At 36.8% G+C, this 22,700-nt stretch overlaps 1 protein-coding gene across 3 annotated transcripts in view; it reads left to right on the top strand.

Annotated features, from left to right (window-relative positions):
* The first annotated feature begins 218 nt into the window (after positions 1-218).
* Positions 219-22,700, top strand: part of LOC135745133 (3',5'-cyclic-AMP phosphodiesterase 4D) — a 218,438-nt gene continuing 195,956 nt past the window's right edge. The window contains exons 1-2 of one of the 3 annotated variants that reach the window (XM_065263512.2): positions 219-257; positions 22,420-22,505. In XM_065263512.2, coding sequence (XP_065119584.1) covers positions 22,464-22,505 — 42 coding nt within the window. In that variant the 5' untranslated portion in view covers positions 219-257; positions 22,420-22,463. Of the gene's footprint in view, positions 258-4,436; positions 4,611-22,419; positions 22,506-22,700 lie in introns of those variants that run through there. The other 2 variants (XM_065263507.2, XM_065263523.2) reach the window with 2 other exon arrangements.

Here is a 22,700-nt window from a genome sequence, read left to right as displayed (position 1 = left end):
CTTTTTACACGCTGTCATCTTCTAAATACGGTAATTACGATATGGCGTACACGCACCTTACCTGCCCAATTAAAGTCAAGGACCGCTAAGCCCCACCCACTGTCAGTGCACACCGGAGATTCAGCGTGGATTGTTTCTCTCACCTGTCTTTGAATCTGCAACAGTGACTTTGCAAAGGCATTTTTTGCAAATGCATTATTAAAGAATGACGAGGTTAAAATCTATATCGGACACGACAGCAAGCCAGCAATCAATGAGTAAGCGCATATTTCACATGCAATCACTTTTGTTAATAATAACCATTTTGCAAGATGTAAACAGCATGGTCCATAAGCACTTCCTGTTGTTTTTAAGTTTTTTAGTTCACATCTATTTTACATTTTTAATCAGTTGTAAATGTTCTGTTGGTTGTATTTTGTTCTAATATTAATATTTTGTTCAGTGTTAACAGGAAGTGCTTCTGGTGTTGTTTACGTCTTGCAAAATGGTCTATACTTTTTTTTAAGAGCACCTATTTCATTGCTAAAAACAGTGTTATTTTGTGTATTTGTTATAATATAATGTGTTTGAAATGATAGCCTTTACAAAGCAATACAAACAGATTTAAAAAAGTGTCTAAAATATCCTCCATAGGCTCATATAATATATCAAGTGCACTCATTTAATCCCAGGATGCATGCATTTAGTTTATATCAATATGCACTGCAAAAAAATATTTTCAAGAAAAAAATTCTTTTTTATATTAGTATTTTTGTCTTGTTTTCAGTAAAAATATCTAAAAATTCTTAAATTAAGATGCTTTTTCTTGATGAGCAAAACAACAAAACAAAAAAAGAAAATAAGTCTAGTTTTTAGACCAAAAATATCAAATTTAAGTGATTTTGTGCATTAAACAAGCAAAAAAATCTACCAATGGGGTATTAAAGCAAAAAAATCTTGAACATTTTAGTTTAAACACTATATTCAAGAAAAATTCAAGAAAAATTTGCTTAACCCATTGGCAGATTTTTTTGCTTGTTTTATGCACAAAATCACTTAAATGTAATATTTTTGGTCTAAAAACTAGACTTATTTTCTTGGGTCGTTTTGCTCATCAAGAAAAGGATCTTAATTTAAGAATTATTAGATATTTTTACTGAAAACAAGACAAAAATACTAAGAATTTTTTTCTTGAAAATAATTTTTTGCAGTGTGTGTTTTGCATTGCTATGCATTGCAATGCAAAACACCTTTTGCATTGCTATGCAATGCTTAACCATTTAGCTATAAGTAATAAAAATTCATTAAAGTTTTGGGTAACCTATCCTTTCAACCCAGGTCTACAGTTTTAAATATTTACTACAACCTCGATAAAGATCAGATTCATGACTCATTAGAGTCGATTTCTCTCCACAGGCTTTATTTCATGAAGATCAGAGTTGTTTCGTGTAATTGCTATTGACATTGTAGTTGCATGTATCTTACAGGCATTTGGCTGTTAAAAAGAGCTTCCCCACCCATAATTCACAGGGATATCAGATTGAATGTGTGTTTGGTTTCTTAAGCTGAAGAGTCATTGCGGAAAAGATGGTACATGGCATATATTACATTTTCTTCCGGCTTTCCCAACTCATTGTGAGGTGAGCTACACCTTTGCTCTGTTTTCTTTGGGCCAAACTTGCCGAAACACGTTTATGACGACTTGGGTTTATTTTATTTCAACAAGCGGTTTTTAATGACTTCCTTGTAGATTGCAGTCACGTCATCTCATCTTGTTTGTTTCATGAAATGCATAAGGTTACAGTAGCTTAGACTAGTGTTATTATAGTTTATATTAATTTTTGTTTAGTTTAATAATTTGTTTTCAGTGGCGCTCATGCCGACTTTTCCGAGAAGGTCAGTCATGTCACAATATGCCTTCCAATGCGTCATGTGGACCTATGTGCATCGTGCGTCATGTCAAAATACATTACTGCTACAGACTCATCGTAAGGGTTTATAACAAATGAGACGCTCGCGTTTACTAGATACTTGCTTAATCTCATGTGTAAGAGTTTAGTGTTAAGTAAGTGTCTTGCGAGACATGAGTGTCTCTTTTTTCATGAACCCTTTCGACGTGTAAGCAGCAGACACGTATTTTGACATGACACGCGATGAACATAGGTTCCCATGACGCTTCAAACACATATTTTGACATGAAAAGCCACACACATGAACTCCGAACACATATTCTGAGGAAGCACCGTTATTTTTTTTGTTGTTGTATGGTTAGTGGTGCATAAATATATTTTACATTTTTATTTGTCAAAAATCGTTTAATTAGTTTAAATATTGTTTAATCTATAGCATAATATCGTTGCTAGGGCTGTAACGATAAATCACAGGTTCCATTAAAAAGACCTCTCTAAAATCGATTCTGAATTGCTAGGCTGTGATTCTGTGTTTCATGCGCAGCTTGTGCGTGTATAAAGTCCTTTTCAATCTAAAATCATTATGAGTCTGAGTCGTTTATAACGTGCATTTAAAAGCAACACTCGTTAAACAAAATCATTCAAAATATTCTTTATATCATGAAAATACCTGAAACAATTTGAAGAACGGCGATATAAATATTCTTATAGACATTTCCTAGAATAGCGTTTGTAATGGTACTTCTCAAATGGAGTTTCTGCACGAGAGCGCCCTCTGGCTGTTGGATGTGGCGGCATTTCACCGTAATTCATTCAAATTAATTAATTGAGAAAACACGCATTTGCACGATTAATCGTTACAGGTCTAATCGTGATAAATGAATGCGCACACAGTGGTGGTCAAAAGTTTACATACACCTTGCCAAATCTGGAATTGATTCGCTAACACGAGTCACTCCGCAGTCCGCATTCATTGCCGTTCATTTAAAATACGAAAACAAAGATTTGTTTTCCTAAATTTTATTTCATTTTCATTCATTTTGAAGGTGCAAATAATAGTTGCAGTTTAATTACTGTATTTTTTAACGAAAAAAAGGTTTTTTTTCACTAATATTTTTAGTTTTTTTTATAGTTTTCATTTACGATAATAACTCTGGCAAATGTTTTGTTTTGCTTTCTATGGTTCAGAAATAACTTTGCCCATCGTGGTATTTTACTTCGAGATGCACACGTGAGATATAAGCGTTACTGTTCACATTGCTCAAACATACTGCATGCTGTTTTGCATCACGGTTTGCATTGATCACAATCGGAGTGCTGTGAATATATAATTACAGATCAGTTCCTTGCTGCATCCCTTTGTTGGACCATTATTCATTCAGATTATACAGTTTAGCACCGCAGTCCCTTTAAGCCAAGAAATAACGCTGATATAAGCTGACAGGCCACACTCATGCTGTTACTAAACTAGGCCGATCTGCATCAATATAATGGGTACGTTTGCTAGCCGAATAGCTCCTTTTAGTGGTGCCATTACATGCGATTTAGTAAAAACGGTCAATGCATCGAAATATGCGTTAGATTGGCCAATTTTGGTGAATTTAGTAAGGTGAATCCCTTCATTATGGACACTTGCTGTTTGTCTTGTCTTTATGACTCAGGGGTACGAGGAACACCAGCCATGCTTAAAGGTCACTGGCAAATGAATATTTGCTGTACTCTTGCATGTTTAGTGCAATGGTTACTTGGATCAGTTATACTTTTTATTGGCCAATGCAAATGCTAAAATGTATAATATTATATTAAATAATTTATTTTGCTGTCCTCCATATGGAAAACTTTGTGGTTAGTATAGGAATATTTGTATTTGCATGCTTTTCTCTCCTCCTCTTTGGACCAAACCTATGACAGACCAAAATCTAAACCCATGTTCTTGTATTAGCAGCGCAAAAGGTTGTGAGTTTGGAAACACACTGATAAAATGCACACCTTGTAATGCATGCAAGTTGCTTTGGATAAAAGCATTTGTTTCATATGCATTAAATTCTTAGCGTTCACCTCCATTTGATTTTATTTTCGTCTTTGATGAAAGTTTGCTAGCTATTATAGACATCAGTGTATAGCTAAAGTCTAGGACCTTGCCCTCGGTTTTCCTAACTTTGAATGTACAAGTAGTAACTATTCAAATACGGTCACCACAACAACTCGCGTCAGGTGTTCAAAGCACATTCTGATCATTGTCAGTCCATTCTTACTTTTGTGACAACAACAACAAAAGTTTCTCTGAATGCTCCCAGACAAGTCATGCGATCTGACGGTTAACCATCTCAGAGGTGTGGCGCTTGTTTTCTTTTACACAAACAGTCTGTGTGAATTAGTGTGGTGTTGGATTAATGCCGCTTGTGAATGTTATCGTAGGTCGTGCGCTGTTTGTGTGAGCTGCACACGCTGTCTCTTTTCCTCCAGCAAGTTGGAGCCAGATCTGCTGGTTTGGACAAGGGTTTGTGGGTGGGGAAGAGTCGGGGGGGGCGTGTGTGTTTCCGACACATTGGCTTGTGGTGCACGTATATACAATCTCATCATTTCAAACACGCTACTTTTAAAACGTCAGGATTCGCCCATTGGAGTCGCAGGCCAGCGCTTGTATAACGTCCAGCCATCTCTTGTAGATGAAAGCGGTTGTTTCTTCTTGTTGAATAAGCATCAGTAAAAGACAGACAGGTGAGTTTACTTTGCTTTGTCTCAGGAGTGAATTGACATCTGAGACGACAGCGTTGAAAGGATCTTGTTGCTTTGTTGCTTTAGTGTAATTTTGGCTGCTTAAACATACAGGGTTTCCAACTAAAGTGTGATGGGCCGCTGACTGTACAAATCCAAATAATGAACAATATGTCTGTGAAATCCAGGTTAAATCTCATAATCTAATGATGAGATTTGGAGTATCAAAGTTTGATTTCAATCTTTGACATGACCTTACTCAGGCAATAAGATATCAAGATTATATTTTCACTGAATGTTTTTTGTAGAAAACAGTAAATAATAATGGTTTTCACATGTAGATAAACAATCAGTTCTTACTTTCTAATGAACGTTCTTTTGTTGTTGCATCTTAGATTACGAAAGATTGTTTTCTGTGTAGGGTTCTTGAGTAAGTATTGTTTTTTTGGGTAAAGTTCTTGTTGGTGATTGGTTTTTCAGATGACAGTTTTGGTTTCTGGACGGTACATAGATGCACTCAAAAAATGGCTGTGTTATGGTATGCTGGGTAAATATTGGACAAAACCAAAGCTGGGTTAAACATGACATAATGTTGGGTTGTTGTTATGCAATTATGGGTTATAATAAACTAGCAGTTTGGTTAAAACAACCCAGAATTGGGTAAATTTTAACCCAGCTTTGTGTTCTGTCCAATATTTACCCAGCATGGATTAAAAATAACCCAGCCATTTTTAGAGTGTCATTTTCAAAGATATAGAGAATAAAAGTTAAACAATTTCAACTTGTTTTTATAAATTATGTCAACTTATCACAGGTCAAAACTTAAAATAGTAAGTTGAATTGACTTGCAAAACCAAGTTGCATGCTGCATTTTTTTACAGTGTAGTATTTAAACACTATTTCCACATGAATGAATGACATTTCATTGGCTGAAATATCATAAGTGTCATCTTAAAGTTTATTTACATTTATGCATTTCGCAGATGCTTTTATCCAAAGCGACTTACAGTGCATTACTTTGCGCTGCAAAGTATCAGAATATGTTTGTATTAATTTGGATTTTAAATCTTTTATTGTTACAAAGCTTACAAACTTCTTTGATTAAAATGCTTGTCTTTTAATCTTTCATTAATGGCATATGTTGGTATATTTTTACGAGTGTTAGTTTCTTGCATTTAGTTGTTGCAATGGTATTACATTCTTCACATGTTTCTTGTAGTGTGCAATACGTCACTTCATTGATTTGACAACACATTCAAGTCAATGAACTTGCATGTTGTGACGTATCTATAATGTCAAACCTTTGAATGTACACATAGCGATGCTTTTGCAAACAACCTAAATGCCCTGGAGTTGGCAAGCACCAGTCATGTTCTCTTCAGAAACAGAAAAAGTCTTGTTTGTTTTTGTTTTGCATGTTATATAATATTGAGAAATTTCGGATCAACAAAAAATTGCATAATAGCTGTTAGTCAAGAGTTAGGAAAGCTGGAGCAATGACAGGTTAATGAGCGGTTAAACTCTAACGGATATGGCGATCCTTCTTGAAATACCTGTTCAAGTAATGTGGAGTTTTTTAAAGGGAACATATCATAAAAATCTGACTGATTTAAGTGCTATAATTGGGTCCCCATGCTTCTGTCAACCTAGAAAATGTGATAAAGATCAACCCAGTAACTTAGTTTTGGTAAACATTCTCTGCAAGCATGTGAAAAAATAGGTAATTGAAATTTGGCTCCCCTTGTGATGTCAGAAGGGGATAATACCTCCCCTTAATCTGCACTATCCAGCCACAGCACTGCCATTTAGTGCAGACATCAGCTCATTTGCATTTTAAAGGACACACCCAAAAGCAGCACATTTTTGCTCACATCTAAAAAGTAGCAATTTTAACATGTTATAATAAATTATCTAGATGTTTTTTAAGCTAGAACTTCACATACGTACTCTGGGAACACCAAAGATTTATTTGACATCTTAAAAAAGGCTTGTGAAATGTCCCTTTTAAAGCTTTTATATGGGACTACAGACAGTGTCGGGCACTTTAAACGTTATCTAAAAAACAACGCAACATGGGCCCAATTCCCAACAAAGATTCATCCACAGAGTATTTCCTTATCAGTGAACGTGTTTTTAAACGTGTTTAATGAAGTTTAAAAGAGCTTTTGGAAGTTTGGTGGTGATGATGTTAAAGGTATTGCGGAGGATTTTATTTTTCCGGGTGGATCATCAAGACTATTGGTCTGCCTAGTTGTCAATCAGGAGTGTTGCGCAATTGCATTTTTAAAAAAAGTGGAGGAGGCGGTTCTTTTCTAAAACTCGAGAAAATCCTCCGCTACACCTTTAATGTTGAGAGATCGCGATGTAGTTCGCTTGTAGCCTAATGCTACATACACGCCAAACATGTAGCATCCATTGCTCGCTCTAGATTACTCGTGGGATTTAACTTCGTGTCATGCAAGTTTTTCGCTTGAGTTGAATATTTTCAACTTGCGCAAAGGCACGTTTGAGGTGAATAGCGCGTGTTTTTGCGGCAATCGGGCCGCCCAATTTGCGTCATTCGCATCGCCCCGTGCGCGGACGCGTCTGATCACGTCTTTGCATTGACTTTGCAACGCAAATCGTTGAACTCTCGTTTGGTGTGTACGCCCCATAAGGTTAGCTTTTATTACTAGTAAACACATTTAGACTTCAAAATTCATAAAAGTTGTGTGATAATCTTGTTAAATAAAACATGTAAGTTTCAAACTTTTGATAAACACATAGCTTATTTTGTACGATAATCCAAAAGTCTACGGAAAAAATTAAAGGGCTTTTTGGCAAGGGGACCGGTGTCCCGCTAACTTCTGGGTTGGCCAAAAATATGTCATCCCTGCGGCACTCTATTGGAGAGAAAAAATTAAAATGTAAAGACAGAAGAGAAAGAGGTTTTATATGGAAACCCAGAGCAGTGATTTTGGTGTCTTTTTAAGTTAAAGTCATTTTACTTTACTATTTTAAATGTTGACTACACTTTAACTTATCAAATAAATCAATTTTAACTGTTGTTTATGATTTGCTCTAACTTCTATAAACAATTTAAAATGTGTTTACAATATGTTGTTGTAAAATGTGTTTACAGTTCACACCCACACCCTTTTGCATTGATTGTAAAAGGCGTCGGTTTCATTTTGATGTTCCTGCGTAACCGAGAATGAGTCAAATGTAAAAAAGACCGCAAAGCATTTCTTACAAATTATGGTTAGCACTTAAAGCACAGATTGGTTATTGTTCTTATAGGCTGTTGTTGTGTAAATGGTATGTGTTGAATATAATGATGATGGTTTCAATGCATGCAAGCCCTGCAGTGATGTTAATTATGATTCAAGCCCATGCATGTCAGCTATACTGTATGTAAACAAAGCAGACTCATATAAATGTCTCGGGCGTTTTATGTTTTGCACTTGTCAAGAGTAATTATCGTTTTAAAACTTTGTCGTCAATGTCTTGCGTCATTAGTGTCGTTGAACGACTGGTTTTGTGTTTCTTATCCTGTGTTGGATTGCAGGCGGCGCATCCCATACATGCAAGTGATGTGTTGATTATAATCCAGAGAGCAGACGCTTTCACAAAGCTGTTATTATCCTGTACCATCTGCAGGACAAGTTGCATGTTTGTGCTGTGAGGAATGGAAACGCTTGCATTTCTTTTCCTAATATTCCTGTTGAGTATTGAGATTGGCGTACTTTGTTACAAGATTGGCGTACGCTTTGTTTTGTGAAAGCTACATTTACATTGCATGCATTTTGCTGACACTTTCACCCAAAGTGAATTAAAATGCATTCAATGTATACATTTTATCAGTATATGTGCTCCAGCAATGCTTTACCAAGTCAGCTAAAGATACAAGACAGCTGTCCCTGAAGTCTGAATGTCTGATCAGAGAAAAGATCACAGCTTTCCACCTTTATTGTAACCATTTTCTCCAAGTATATTTGTCTTTGAAGCACATCACAGCACACCGATCTGTTATTGTACTGAAGAAAATCCTCTTTGGAGCTACGCCTGTTGCTGCTTTCAGCCTCTTTGTTATTTTCAGATTTACCCATCATCCATCAGTTCCAACTGCAAAGGCTTTTTGCCTGCGTTTTTACAAGGTGTTTAATCCTCAAGACCTCAATTAATCTTCTGTGTCAACACACTGTAACAGCAGTGGTTATATTAAAGTGTTTTGCGCAAGGTGTTTGGCTTTAAATGATCTACAGTTGTATTGCACTTTAACACGTTCAACAAATAAACAAAATAAACTACAACAAAAAAAAGAAAGATAGAGAGAGAGATATGATCAATAAAGGCTCATTTCTGAACAGAAAATTAGTGTATTGTTTACTATGTGAAATAGTCGCTGTTTACCACTTTTTTGTATTTCACAGGATTTTCCGTGAAATTGTGGTGGCCAAAATTATTAAATCACCTGACAGATCTGAAGATTTGCCTCCAAAACATGATTTCATTTCATAATGTGGGACGTCGTCGCTGAACCTTTTTGACAGCGATCAGCTGTAAAATGTTTTGGTCCTGCTCGATTTTCGTTGGCTTTGAGTGAAATAATGGAAAGTTTTATTATAAGATCCCCTGGGATCAATGTGTTAGCATGACAGAAGCTTGATGCTGTCGTGTGAGAACAAGCAACAGCCGGCATTTTTCCTTTGCCCAAGTGCCACTCACATAAATTATTTGATTTTGATGGCATACGTTTCTTCCCCGCCACAGGTTTATCAATGCCATCAAAAGTATTATTTTGTTTTTGTGTGTTTGTTGATCACGAAGTACAAAGTAGATGAGGAAAACTAGAATACAGTGTGTATTCAACGCATTGCCATTGTTGTTTACAATGGGTGGAATGGTGCGCTGTGATTGGTTGAGCAGATTTTTTGCATTCTGCAGAAAAATAACACTGACGTTTATCGCGATTTGGGAAAAGGGAGAAAAGATGACAGAATAACACTGCGGATATTGGAATTTGCGTAAAATTAAGAATTTACTTTTAAATACTGACGTGATACAATACAGATTTTGGAGGTAACTCATTTTTTTTATCGCGTTTTGGAACAAAACTCTTCATATATTTCCTCAGTAATCTGATCTTCATCAATAATGTTATTCCATGCCCACTCAAGCCAAAGGGTTTCCTTTGAATGTACAAGTGCAGGTTATTTTCCAACTTGCCCCAAATTTGCTCGATGGGGTTGAGGTTTGGATTTGAGGGGGGCAGTAAAAAAACTAACCTGGCTCCATTCTATGGATTATAGTGCATGATGATGACTTTGTAGATACAGGGGTTATCCATCAAAAGGAGATGATTATTAATTTTTGTCATACGAATTAGCTATTAGCCGAGCAGAGGTCCCCAAACCAGGGCCAAAGTTGGCCCGCAATGACCTTTAATTTGGGCCGTCATGCCATGTGAGATAAGGAAAAAGCTTAATGACAACCAGATGTTCATATTGCTAATTAAACATTATCTAAAATTTAACAGTTTTGTTTTATTTGTGCAAATAAAGGTAACTTGAAAATAATTCAAGGAATTAAAGTGAATATATTTTTTTAAATGTACATTTATATTTGAAGGTGTACAGCATGCATCACAAAACTTGACGAACTCGGGTACTATAGGCCAATAATGGAGAGGTCGAGGCAGTGGCACACAGACAAAAGGAAATGTAAAAATGATTGGCGAAATAATTTCTTTTGAAAATAAAACTGCATTAGTTATGCATAAACAGAGTAATGTTTGCTTATTTAGTTTTTAAATATTAGAAAATTATAAATTAAGAGAATCAGGGCAACTTTAATTTTAATATAACACAGCAACATTTACTTTCGGCCCACGGCTTTCAGTCAGGTTTGATTTTTGGCCCTTGGTAGGAAAAAGTTTGGGGACCCCTTGTTTATAGTAAAGAGCTACTCTGATGTACGAACAGTAAAATGACCACAAATTTTTCACTTTTTAATGTGAAGTTACGTTGCATACACAACACCAGAAAAATCGTATTTTATGGTTATCGTGAGGTATCATATTATCCACATTACATGTGTCTTGTACATATTTTTCAAATACTTAAAGGTGCAGTGTGGAACTTTTAGGAGGATCTCTTGACAGAAATAAAATATAATATTATATACATGTCTATTTTTAGTGGTGTATAACGACTTTACATAATGATCTGTTATGTTTTGATTACCTTAGAATGAGACATTTTTAACTACGTACACCGCGGTCCCCTTACATGGAAGTCAGAAAACTGCTTTACAGAGCACATTTTGTCACTACATGTTCTCAGACGACAAAATGTTTGTCCTATGGCGGCTACCGTAGCTTCCCTATGTGTTTCGAAAGCGAGGGGTGAGCTGTAGACTGAGCCATTGGTTGCAATTCACAATCTCACCGTTAGATGCAGCTAAAATCTACACACTGCACCTTTAAACAGGGTATGTTTATTATGCTATAATATTTTATTTAATTTGTGTTATATCGGCTTCATATCAGCCACACTTCTCAATATCGATGAAATGGTGATAGCTGTTTAATATATGTATTTGCATTTTAATAGAAACACGTTACCGCTTTTGGGCATTTTTAAGGTGACATAGAATGATTGAACGGGGTATTTATCCTTGTTCTGTGATGTGACATGTAGACAAAAAATTTTTGTTTGGGTCTGTAATGCCTTAGAAGCTTCCTAAAAACCTCTCTCAGATAGCTCTATTAGGGTGGGGGATTTTAAACAAGTGGTTTTGCACCTATTTGGCTCCCCCTACTGGCTTAACTTGCAATCTCATTACTGATTGGCTGACTTTGCTGCCACTCAAAAAATGTAGCCAATTATTTTAAAGTGGAGGGGCAGTGAGATGCTTGTGATGTCATAAGCATCAGTTTTTCAGATTGGGCCGTTTTCTGGCTAACATTTCTAAAAGAGAAATTTCTATGAGACTGAGATGTTTAGCATGTCTAGCACTTTTTGTATGTTTGTGAATGTGGGTAGACTACCATTATTCAACAAAGACAAGGTAAAAATGGTTTTTCATTCACTGTCCCCTTTAAATAAAACAACACCCCTCTGTCGTCTTCTTCATTGGATAACATCTCTCCCAGGGACACACAGGATAGTAAAGTGTCCATTAAATGAACACTTCGGGATCTTGCCGGAAGTAAAGGTCATCTGTGTACTTTTTGCCTACTGTTTTTGCAATATTTTGAATTCAGACATACTTTTTGCTAGAGATGCTCCGATCAGCATTTTTGGGGCCGATCACCGATTACCGATCACCAAGATCATGATCTGCCGATCGCCGATCAGTGCCGATCACACAATGGCAGTGGAATGGGAATCTTTTATCTATAATCTAGCAGAGTTTACACCATTTGTAGAAATGAAACTAACTATAAATTAGGTAAATTATTGTTTTAATAGAGAATCAAATAAATAAGCACAACAAATATTTCTTCTTGCAAAGAGAAATGTAATATGACTTTAAAAAGGTTTATGTCTGTTAAAAGTCATTAAAATAAAACACTTCACAGTCTTTACTGTATGAATTAAATATACACGCATTCGTATGAAGTACAACAGTTCTTCACTGATGAGCAGAGAGTAATTTTATTGAGAGATGAATTAGGATACTGTAGCTTTAAGACGTGGGAGAGATCGTTCTCTTCACGTGCACTGATGACCGGCTGCTGTGTATGCGTGCGGCGGGTGTCCGCAAACAAGAGCAGCTGTGAGGAAAATGGAAGTTTAAACCTTCAAAACTTTAAAACGAATGCAAGTAATAAGCTTTCAGCATAAGGATGCAATTGTCCGCGATAGATATGTGTTGTATACGCTGTTTGATAGGGATGTGAAGACGCATCGCGCTGAGGACCAGAGCGCGTCCTCATAAATACGCATATCTCTGTAATGGCAGAGAGAGAGAGATCCAAATCTGCACGTCACACATGAGCAACGGGTTACAAAATGCTCGCACTGTCTAAAATGGTCTCTAATTGCAGCCGCATCAGGAACGCTATGATGACAAAAGAAAACAGAAAGATCCGCTCATGAGATCGGCAAATTTAGTGCCGTTATCGGCCGATTACGATCGGCAGCCGATCGATCGGAGCATCCCTACTTTTCGCCTCCCCTACTGCTTTTCGCCTCCTATATAGTATGGAAGTAAGCGGTTTTGGATGCCAATCCTTAGTAAAGCATACTGCAAATATACTATTGTTGTGGTATAAATGTATCAGTATAAATGTGGTATTGTGACCCTACTAAATAAAAAAAAAACTTATAGTGTCTACAAGGAGAAAATTCATTTTAAACCTGAATGTTGATCTTTGACATCTCTTTATCACGTACTGTTCATTTAAATAGCAGAAGACATCATGACCTGGAACAGCTGTTAGAGAAAACCCTCATTAACCTCTCAGTGTCATAATGGATTTGATTGGGTGTGATTGAATTTGAGGCTGTGGAGACGCGTTGACAAGTAAATGCTGATTATTCTTCAGGACTTTTGAAAGCTTATTTTGCTCTGAGGCTGCACCCCGCAGAGACCAACTGTTGCATTTCAACCCAGAGCAGACGCAGACGTCTATATGAGTGATGGACATTATGTTAGTGTCTGGCACATATCAAATGTTTTTTTATAGTTAACAGCTTGAGAATGTCAGAAGTGAATAGGGAATGAATCACGTTATGAGCTAGAGTTTTACATGACACTGCTGACACGCTGTTGCTTGAGTGTTCTGGGTGGTTGACTTTGCTCTATTAATGGCACAAGTGAAAGAGGCCAGTGATATTCTTAAAGGGACAGTTCACCCAAAAATGACAATTCTGTTATTTACTCTTATTTATTCTGTTGATGGAACCCATTGACTTTCATAGTATTTTTTTTCTACTATGGAAGTCACAAAAGCAGATTTTTCAGTGGCTGCGTTTACATTACCCTTCAAATTGCGCAAATTGACATTGCAAATTAAAAATATGGTCAATAGAAACACACATTTGCTCCGGTGATGTGGTTTTTCAGGCTATTCGGAAGATGTGTATTTGGCAAACACGGCAATAGAAACAGTTTATTCGCATTTCCAGGTCACCTTATGTAAGTATAATTATTATTTGAAGATGATGCAGTATGTACTAAAACCTCTCAGAAACACCTCAATACGTGCCTGCTCCATAGACTGTAAAAAATATGGACGTAGTGTCCGCGACATCACCCATAGGTTTGTGAAGAGCTTTTTTGAAGCTTAAAGTAGGCGATGCCTGCCGTCGCCATCTTGGCAGCTTGTCAACGCGCATCACTCGCGGATAACCAAAAATGGGTAAAGAGCTGAGACGTGGGTGAAGCCGAGGTGGCTTGTTGCTAAAACCACGCCTGCCTAGCTCGATTCTAGTGACAGCAGTGGCAGCTCACCCGTCACTCAAGTGGCCACGCCCTTAATTATGCAGAACTTTAAGGCTTAATATAATTTAAACGGACGCGGTACAAAAAATTCACCACCCTCACAGTTGTCATGAATGGCAAAATTAGCTGTATAGACCAAAACAGATTTTGCACCAGGCTGTAAACATATAATTTTCTGCTGTTAAGTTGGGCATTTTAACATGGGGGTCCCTTTTGGAGCCTCTAGTGGCCAGTTGATGAATTGCAGTTTAAACCACTTCTGTGTTGACTTCATCAGAGAGATCGCAAGGTTGCCCCTCGGTCTGCTCCCAAGTAGCTTTCCTTGCCAATAATGTCTGGATATCTCTTTTGATTTAAAATAATGTACTATTACCTCCAATTAGGGCTGTGCAAAAAATCGACTGCGATTATCATGCGCGTGTCATCAGTAAAGCCGGTTCGGTGATTAGTATTAAATCGCCATCAGCTGCTTTCAGATGGAGCAGCATTTATTAAACAGACCCGTAGTTCACCGAGAAGCTAGGCAAAATCGGGTTCATAATCGAGGAAAATCGATTCCGATTTTCTATGCGATTTTGCCTAGCTTCTCGGTGAACTACGGGTCTGTGTAATAAATGCTGCTCCATCTGAAAGCAGCTGATGGCGATTTACTTCTAATCACGGAACCGGCTTTACTGATGACACGCGCATGATAATCGCAGTCGATTTTTTGCACAGCCCTACCTCCAATGAACACATATATACGTTTCCGCTTATGTATATGGGGCTTTCCTTGGCATTAATGTTTGGATAATACTCTTACGTCTCCTTCGGTTAACAATAATGCCTAGTTGATGTGATATTAGTAAACCTACAACATCAGTCGACATAATGTTTGGAATGACTTATCGCGAGAGGAAAAACTATGTTTCTGTCGCATATAATCAGTTAATAAAAACAAGTAATTTCACAATAGTTTTTTGTTGATATTTGAAAAATATCGCTAAAGTTTTGTGCAAATCTGTAATGGAAATGCAGCTAATGCATGAGATGGTTTCCCGCAGAAAATTTGTTAGTTAAGGTGGTAGGGTTGGGTGTGTGGGCATGTCCGGGGGCGTGGCAATCAAAGGGGCACGCGTCATGATGAAAATTAAAATATTTTTATTTAAAACACTTAAATAAAACTTAATTTTGAAGAAACTATGACAGAAAATGAACACATACTAGATTATTAATGAACTAAATGTTTTTACCTCTAACGGGAATAGCTGTGTGATGAAGTGAAACTAAAGGGTTAATAAACACAAACTAATGCAGATGTTGTAGAACTTCTGGCGAACGAGGATAGATGGCGCAAAAATTGTATCAACGGATTATTTCCCACTCTTAATTACATTATCTTAAAGGAGTGTAACTACTGTAGCATGTTAATAATGCACATAAATAAAGTTAGCAAGAGCGCTCAACAATTATATCTAATCAACAGTCAAGTGAAACCTAGCTAGCAGGTTGCTCAAACAACAAAATCACCTGCTAACTTACTTTACATTTGCAAGAACTATAGACTAATACAATAACAGGCTGGCTTGAATAACCCCAAAACATAAGTCCACATACAGTTCTCAAGGACACGTGTTTTATCAACTGGCTATCCTCCAGACATGACGGACCACATCTTTATCTCATTTCGGCCGTGTGGCGCATGCTATTCTTTTTTTTTTTTTTGGACAACCTAGTTAAGGCGGTAGGGTTTCCCAGCTTAGGCGGGCCGCCCAAACTGCAAAGTGCTATATATTTTAACAAAATAAAAAACTCATACAGCCTCAGAATAATGCTACGTACACAACAAATGCATAGCATCGCATTGCTCGTGGGATTTAACTTTGTATCATGCAAATTTATCACTTGAGTTGCATATTTTCAACTTACGTGAAGGTGCGTTTGATGCAAACAGCACATGTTTTCGTGGCAATCGCGCCGCCCAACTCCCGTCATTCACATCACTCTGCGCAAGGACGCGTCTGATCGCGTATTTGCATTGACTTTGTATCGTTGAACTCGCGTTTGGTGTGTATGCCCCATAACACAAGGCTGATGATGACAGAACTTTTATTTTTGGGTGAATTATCCCTTTAAATGTAGATGATTTGATTGGTTTGAGGATTATTTATGCAGAGTTTGTTTTAATCCTTAACCCTTAGTATGAGAAACCGTACTTCTGACAGCAAGCAAACAGGTTCAAAAGTAAATCACAATTTGATTCGATTTTGATTTGAAATCGTGCATCTTGTGATTGGTAGATTTTTGAAACATCCACAAAGCAATCTGCAATCCAAATCATTCCCTTTCTGCATTTTCGACTAATGGACTGTGATGTAGTCTTGGCAGCTCTTGATGCTGTCGGATGCTTTTAAAGCTGATGAACGGTTGGTGATGTGCATTGAGAGACAGCTTGCAACATCATCTGTTTCAGTCAATTCTCGGCACACAGCAGCTATTGAGCGTGAGTTCACGTGGCACATGGTTTTCCATGAGATCACTTTTTGATTCGGGTATGAACTGTGCTGCTGGCTACAACACCATGATATGATCCAATCTGACTCCTTATCAGATATTACCCAATGATGAACTCATTTAGTGGACAGATTTGTGTCCCGTCCTATAGCTCAAAAAGTCATGGGTTTGAATCCCCCAAAAAACAATACTTATAAAAATGTATACCTTGTAATGCACTGAAGTCACTTTGGATAAGAACATGCATCTGCCAAATAAGGCTCATGAGCTTGCCATGTGTGTTAAAATCAAGTGATAACTCAATTAAAATGAGTTTTTTTCTTATCAGATGTGAGAATTTGGCAATAACCAAGCTGTCAGTGTTTAAATGATCTTATACAGAATGATGGATGTTATTAGTTCATTGTGATTCATATCAGTAGCTTAGAAATAATGCGAAGGCCTTGTACTGTAATACCGAACTGCTCACTGCTTATTTTCTAATAACGTGGAAAACTGAATGATTATGACAATCAAACCATCTTTCAGTGTTTTTTAATTTTGTTTCTAATATTCATTTTATCATTATACATTGCCGAATTGCTCTCTCTCCAGTCATGTATCTGAAATAGCACAGTAATACAGTATGACTCACTATGTTAAATGAACGGCTTGAGGCTGGGGGAATATCAGATGCTGTAGCTCAGCAGCGACCCCTACTGAGTTGACCATCACATGACAATAATGATGTTAAAGGGATAGTTCATCCAAAAATTAAAATTATGTCATCATACAAACCTGTATGAGTTTATTTTGTTTCTTCAAAAGATATTTTGATAAATGATGGCAAATCACAATTGACCGTACCCATTGACTTCCATAGTAGAAAAAGCTAATACTATGAAAGTCTTTACTTTTGATGTAGTCAGATTTATACTTTTATGTCTTTACAACTTTGCCATGACTTCAAGTTGTTGTTATATTGTTGTTAAATGGTGTGTTATGTTTATAATGGTAGCCTATAATACAATAATCTTGAAAACTATTTGTGCACGTACTCCACGCTTACAAAGGTCCAAATTTCATTTCATTAGATAAATTGTCATAGCAAAACACACTTTTCAAAGCAAATTTTTGTTAAACATCCAGCGAAAATGTCCTGTTTTTTGTTTAATGCATTTTATTTGTGACGTTTAGAACGCTTTAGGGTCACTGTATTAAATAAAATGACTTCTCATTCCACCTGGACGTATGATTGCAGTCTAGTCCCGTATGTAAACATCTCAGTTTGGCTTCTGGTGAAAGCTGTGATGTTTCCAATCTTTTTGTTTTGCTCTCTGTGATGAGGTTATTTCCTCAGCAGTCTGGGTAATACTGATACACTGATTGGACCGGGCTGTTTTTAGAAGAAATACATGGATGTGAAATTAAACCTCCTGTCTCATGTTGTGTTTCCGTGAGTCTTAAAATAGCGTATTCAATTTTCAATTCCCAGCTATGTTTACTGCAAAAAATGTAAATAAATTCAATGATAAATGTTTGCAAGTTCTTAAATGTTTCTCTTTCTTTTAAATAAAACAAAACTTGCAGTCTGTAGTTTTCTCTATTATATGGTATTGCATTATACAGTATATGTGACCCTGGACCACTAAACTTTAAAGGATTAGTCCATTTTATAAAAAAATTCAGATAATTTACTTACATCAATGACATCCAAAATGTTAATGTCTTCCTTTGTTGAGTCGAGAAGAAATTATGTTTTTTAAGGAAAACATTCCAGGATTTTTTCTCATTTTAATGGACTTTAATGGACCCCAACACTAAACAGTTTTAATGCAGTTTAAAATTGCAGTTTCAAAGGACTTTAAACAATCCCAAATGATGCATAAAGGTCTTATCTAGTGAAACGATTGTCATTTTTGTCAAGAAAAATAAAAAATATGCACTTTTAAACCAAAACTTATTGTCTTCCTCAGCCAGCCAGCGCGACCTCGCGTAATTGCGTAATAATGTGGAAAGGTCACGTGTTACATATATGAGACCATTTTAAACAATAAACTGACACAAAGACATTAATTAGTATCATTCAACATACAACAACGTCGGTACGGTCCTCTTTCTTCACACTTGTAAACACTGGGGCGTAGTTTCGCATACGTCCTCCGTGACCTTTTAACGTGATGATGTATTACGTGAGGTCGCGCTGGGGCGTCACAGGACCGGAGAAAGACCAGAAGTTGTGGTTCAAAAGTGCATATTTCTTTTGCCAAAAAAGGCAATCGTTTTGCTAGATAAGACCCTTATGCCTCGTTTGAAATCGTTTAGAGTCCTTTGAACTGCAATTTTAAACTGCATTAAAACTGTTAAGTGTTGGGGTCCATTAAAGTCCATTAAAATGAGAAAAATCCTGGAATGTTTTCCTCAAAAAACATAATTTCGTCTCAACTGAACAAAAAAAGACATCAACATTTTGGATGACATGGTGGTGAGTAAATTATCTGGATTTTTTTAAGGAAATTGACTAATCCTTTAAGTCGCACGGGTATATATTTTTGTAGCAATAGCCAACAATACATTGCATGAGTTAAAATTATCTTTTTTATACCAAAATCATTAGGATGTTAAGTAAAGATTATGTTTCATTAAGATATTTGTTAAATTTCCTCATATAAATATATAAAAAATGATCATTAGTAAAATGTGTTGCATAGGACTTCACTTGGACAACTTTAAAGGCGATTTTCTCAATATTTTGTATTTTTATGTAGCATTCCTTAGATTCCAGATTCTCAAATATTTGTATCTCGGCCAAATATTGTCGTATCCTAACAAACCACACTGTAAAAATACAGCATTTTGTATGTTACTTTAACTTAACAAATTAAGTTTCTAAACAATTTTAACTTTATTTTAAAAGTTATATCACAGGTGAAAACTTAAAATAATAGGTTGAATTGACTTATAAAACCATGCTGCATTTTACAGTGTACATCAATGGAAAGCTTATTTATTTATTTATTTGGTTTTGTGTTCCAAGGTCACATGATATTGTATTTTATTAATGAATTAAACCTTACATATGCAATACGATACGATATTATATTTTATGATCAATAAGTATTCAGTAAAACCAAACAATCTTATCTCTTTGTAAGTTTGTATAGAAAACATCACTTGCATTCTCCTTTGTGCATAGAAATCAAGCATTGGCCAATCCATAACGTCTGTGTTTATATTCAATGAAAAGAATCCACTTCACATTTTTTTCTTCATCTGACAGACAGTTATAAAAGGCCCAGCAAGGACAGCCGTATGTTTCTGAATGACGCACAATGATGTCAAGAAGCCCTTCTCAGTAAGCTTCCCCCAGAGAAAAATCTCATTGGGGCTCAACTGCGTGTCCTAAAATGCCATTCAAACTGCTTAATATGCTTTATTAAAATTTCTGCCTCCTGGTTCATTTTCCATTTAATATCAGCCTGTAGCAGCGCAACTAAATTATGAGACACTAATGGCACAAAATCCCACAATTATCCGAGGACTTTTTAAAGTGATTTGGAGAGTCGGGTTGATTTAAAGAGCGGTGTGGGATGCGTGGCTTTGGATGCTTATGGCTTAAAAAACACCCAATGAGTCACAAACTAGTTAGCAAAACCGTCAATCTTTAGTGTGTCATATCTGTCTGTGAAATTATTCCTCTTTTATGGTGAAGAAAAAAGATCTTGAGTTGTTATTGTACCCAATTTAGTCCGACAGCAGCGTAGCTTAGCAGTGCCGTATGAGCTTAGCTGGAGACTGACGTATTCCTGTGGGCGGAGGTTAGTCAAAAACTCTTATATTGGCTAGTATATCCGGGAACATAGACATATACGTAGACGCCTCATAGACTGACGCTGCCCAGTGCCCATTGGAGCTGACATATCAGTGCGGCCGCCATCTTGGATTGGTCCCCAATGCCCCCTCTGCATTTATTTTTACAGAGGAAAGTGTATCCCCAACTATAATAATCATGATTCCCCAAATTTTTACCGGATTTTTACACGTAAGTAACGTTAGTTACAATGACATAATATTATAAATGGTAAAATGAACTATAATTTTGGTTAATCTCGTCGGAGCCGATGGTGTAGTGGGCAGCACGACATGTGGTGCTTTTGCACTTTCGGCAACCCGAGTTCGATTCCCGGCTTGTGGTCATTTGGCGATCCCATACCCCTCCCTCCTCCCTGTATTTTTCTGTCCTCTCTTCAACTCACTGTCAATTAAAGGCAAAAATGGCCCAAAAAAGACATTATAGGTACCAAGTAAGCAAATCAACAAGGACGACAGAGGTCAAGGGACCAAAAACCAAAAATGATGTTTAAAGCCACAATATTCAATATTTCATGGAGTTGTGTACTTACATTATCCCATAAGTTCCCAAGGATTTGTAAATCCAGAGAAATTCCTCTTTAAATAATGGTTTGTTTGTTGTTTCCCTTGTAATTGTCGCCCTTTTAGTGATTAGTAATATCCGTGCTATCCTCAGTTTCCGGTTGTAGAAACTATGGAATTTCGAGTGGACAAATGCAGAAGTGGAGGTTATACAGCATCAAACACACAGCTGTTGTGCCTTGCAGTTAATTCATTACGATGGCATAAAATATGTGATCAAACATACAGGTAAATAAAAACATTTATTACGTCTCTGAAAACAATATCTGCCGTTCACACTCCTTCATAACATCATTAAGCTTCGCATTTGTTATTGTGTAAAATCGACCTCTAGTGGTGAAAGTCCTACATATTGTGCCTTTTAACGGATAGTTCACACAAAAATAAAAATAATGTCAATAATGACTCACCCTTATGTTGTTCCAAACTCATGAGACCTCCGTTTATCTGCGGAACACAGTTTAAGATGTTTTATATTTAGTCAGAGAGCTTGTTGACCCTTCATTGAAAATCTACGTACGGTATACTGTCCATGTCCAGAAAGGTAATAAAAACATCATCAAAGATGACTTGTTATCCTCAGACATGTTCGTGATTTTTTTTTTTCAAATTTACACCGTGCGTCTCCCTCAGACTGTCAACGAAGCCCGGGCGCACAAAAAAAAAACAGCTGGGGCACACCAGATAACACGTAAGCCGCGTCGTACGTCATCCGCGTCATTGCATTCACGTGACTTTAGTCTCGCACATGCGCTTCACAACAGAATAAACCTTGTGACAAGTCAGACTTAGCCTCAAGCATCACTTACACCTGCACTTTTGTTATTTAAAGGAAAGCTTATGATTTGTAATTATTATAATAATTCGTTTCAGTTTTAAATTTCATAATAAGTCTGATTTTGTGGCGAATGTCAAGTGACTGACAGAGGCGGAGACATTATAAGAGTTTTATATTGATCATATGACATGTGAAGCAAACATGACATCACGTGACTTTATTTACTGTAGTTTTTTAGTTTGTGTACATAACAATTAATAGGCAATGTGTATTTGTTTGTGGCAGTACTGAGGTCAGGTTGCTCTCCAACATCCTGATCCAATGACAGATAAAAAGCCTGGCTGTCATTTCTGCTAATATCTACAATGTTCTGGCCAAGTGTTATATCGTAAGCTTAAAGTATCAGACATCTGCAGTACTTCTGTGAAACTTCTTTTGCCAGCTGTTAGTTATGCCGGTGGGTGAGTTTGTGCACGTCTTGCCTCAAGATGTATTTGTTGCTTAATCCACTGCTGACTTGCTGGCTCTGGTTTGTGTTTGTGTGCTGTTGTAAAAAAATACAAATCTGGATGTGACTCACCTGTAATCTTAATGTGGGTGTTACATTCCTGTACTGTAAGTATTATGTCTACAGGAATATCTTGCAGTTATGATTTGCCTCTTTTGACCGGGTTTATATCTGTGTTTTTCTTTTAGCATTTTGACCGTGTGAGGATTTACACGCTGTAGCGCCTCACAGGATGAAAAAGATTGATTGCACGGCCACAGACACACTGGGGACTGTAAGTTCATTTCAGTTCTTCTGTTGTCGTAGTACAAAGTGTGAATAAAAAATCAATTCCACCATAGGAATCATAGATGTGGGACGCAACAAAATTTTTCAGCATCGAGAAAGTCTGCTGCTGGAAAAATCATCACAGACCTCGAAAGCAACAAATCCTGCTATGCCGGCTTTTCACAATGCTATTATCCACCTG

The sequence above is a fragment of the Paramisgurnus dabryanus genome, chromosome 10 (genome assembly GCF_030506205.2).
Source record: "Paramisgurnus dabryanus chromosome 10, PD_genome_1.1, whole genome shotgun sequence".
NCBI classification, from domain to species: domain Eukaryota; kingdom Metazoa; phylum Chordata; class Actinopteri; order Cypriniformes; family Cobitidae; genus Paramisgurnus; species Paramisgurnus dabryanus.
This window is presented reverse-complemented; position numbering and strand designations above follow the sequence as displayed.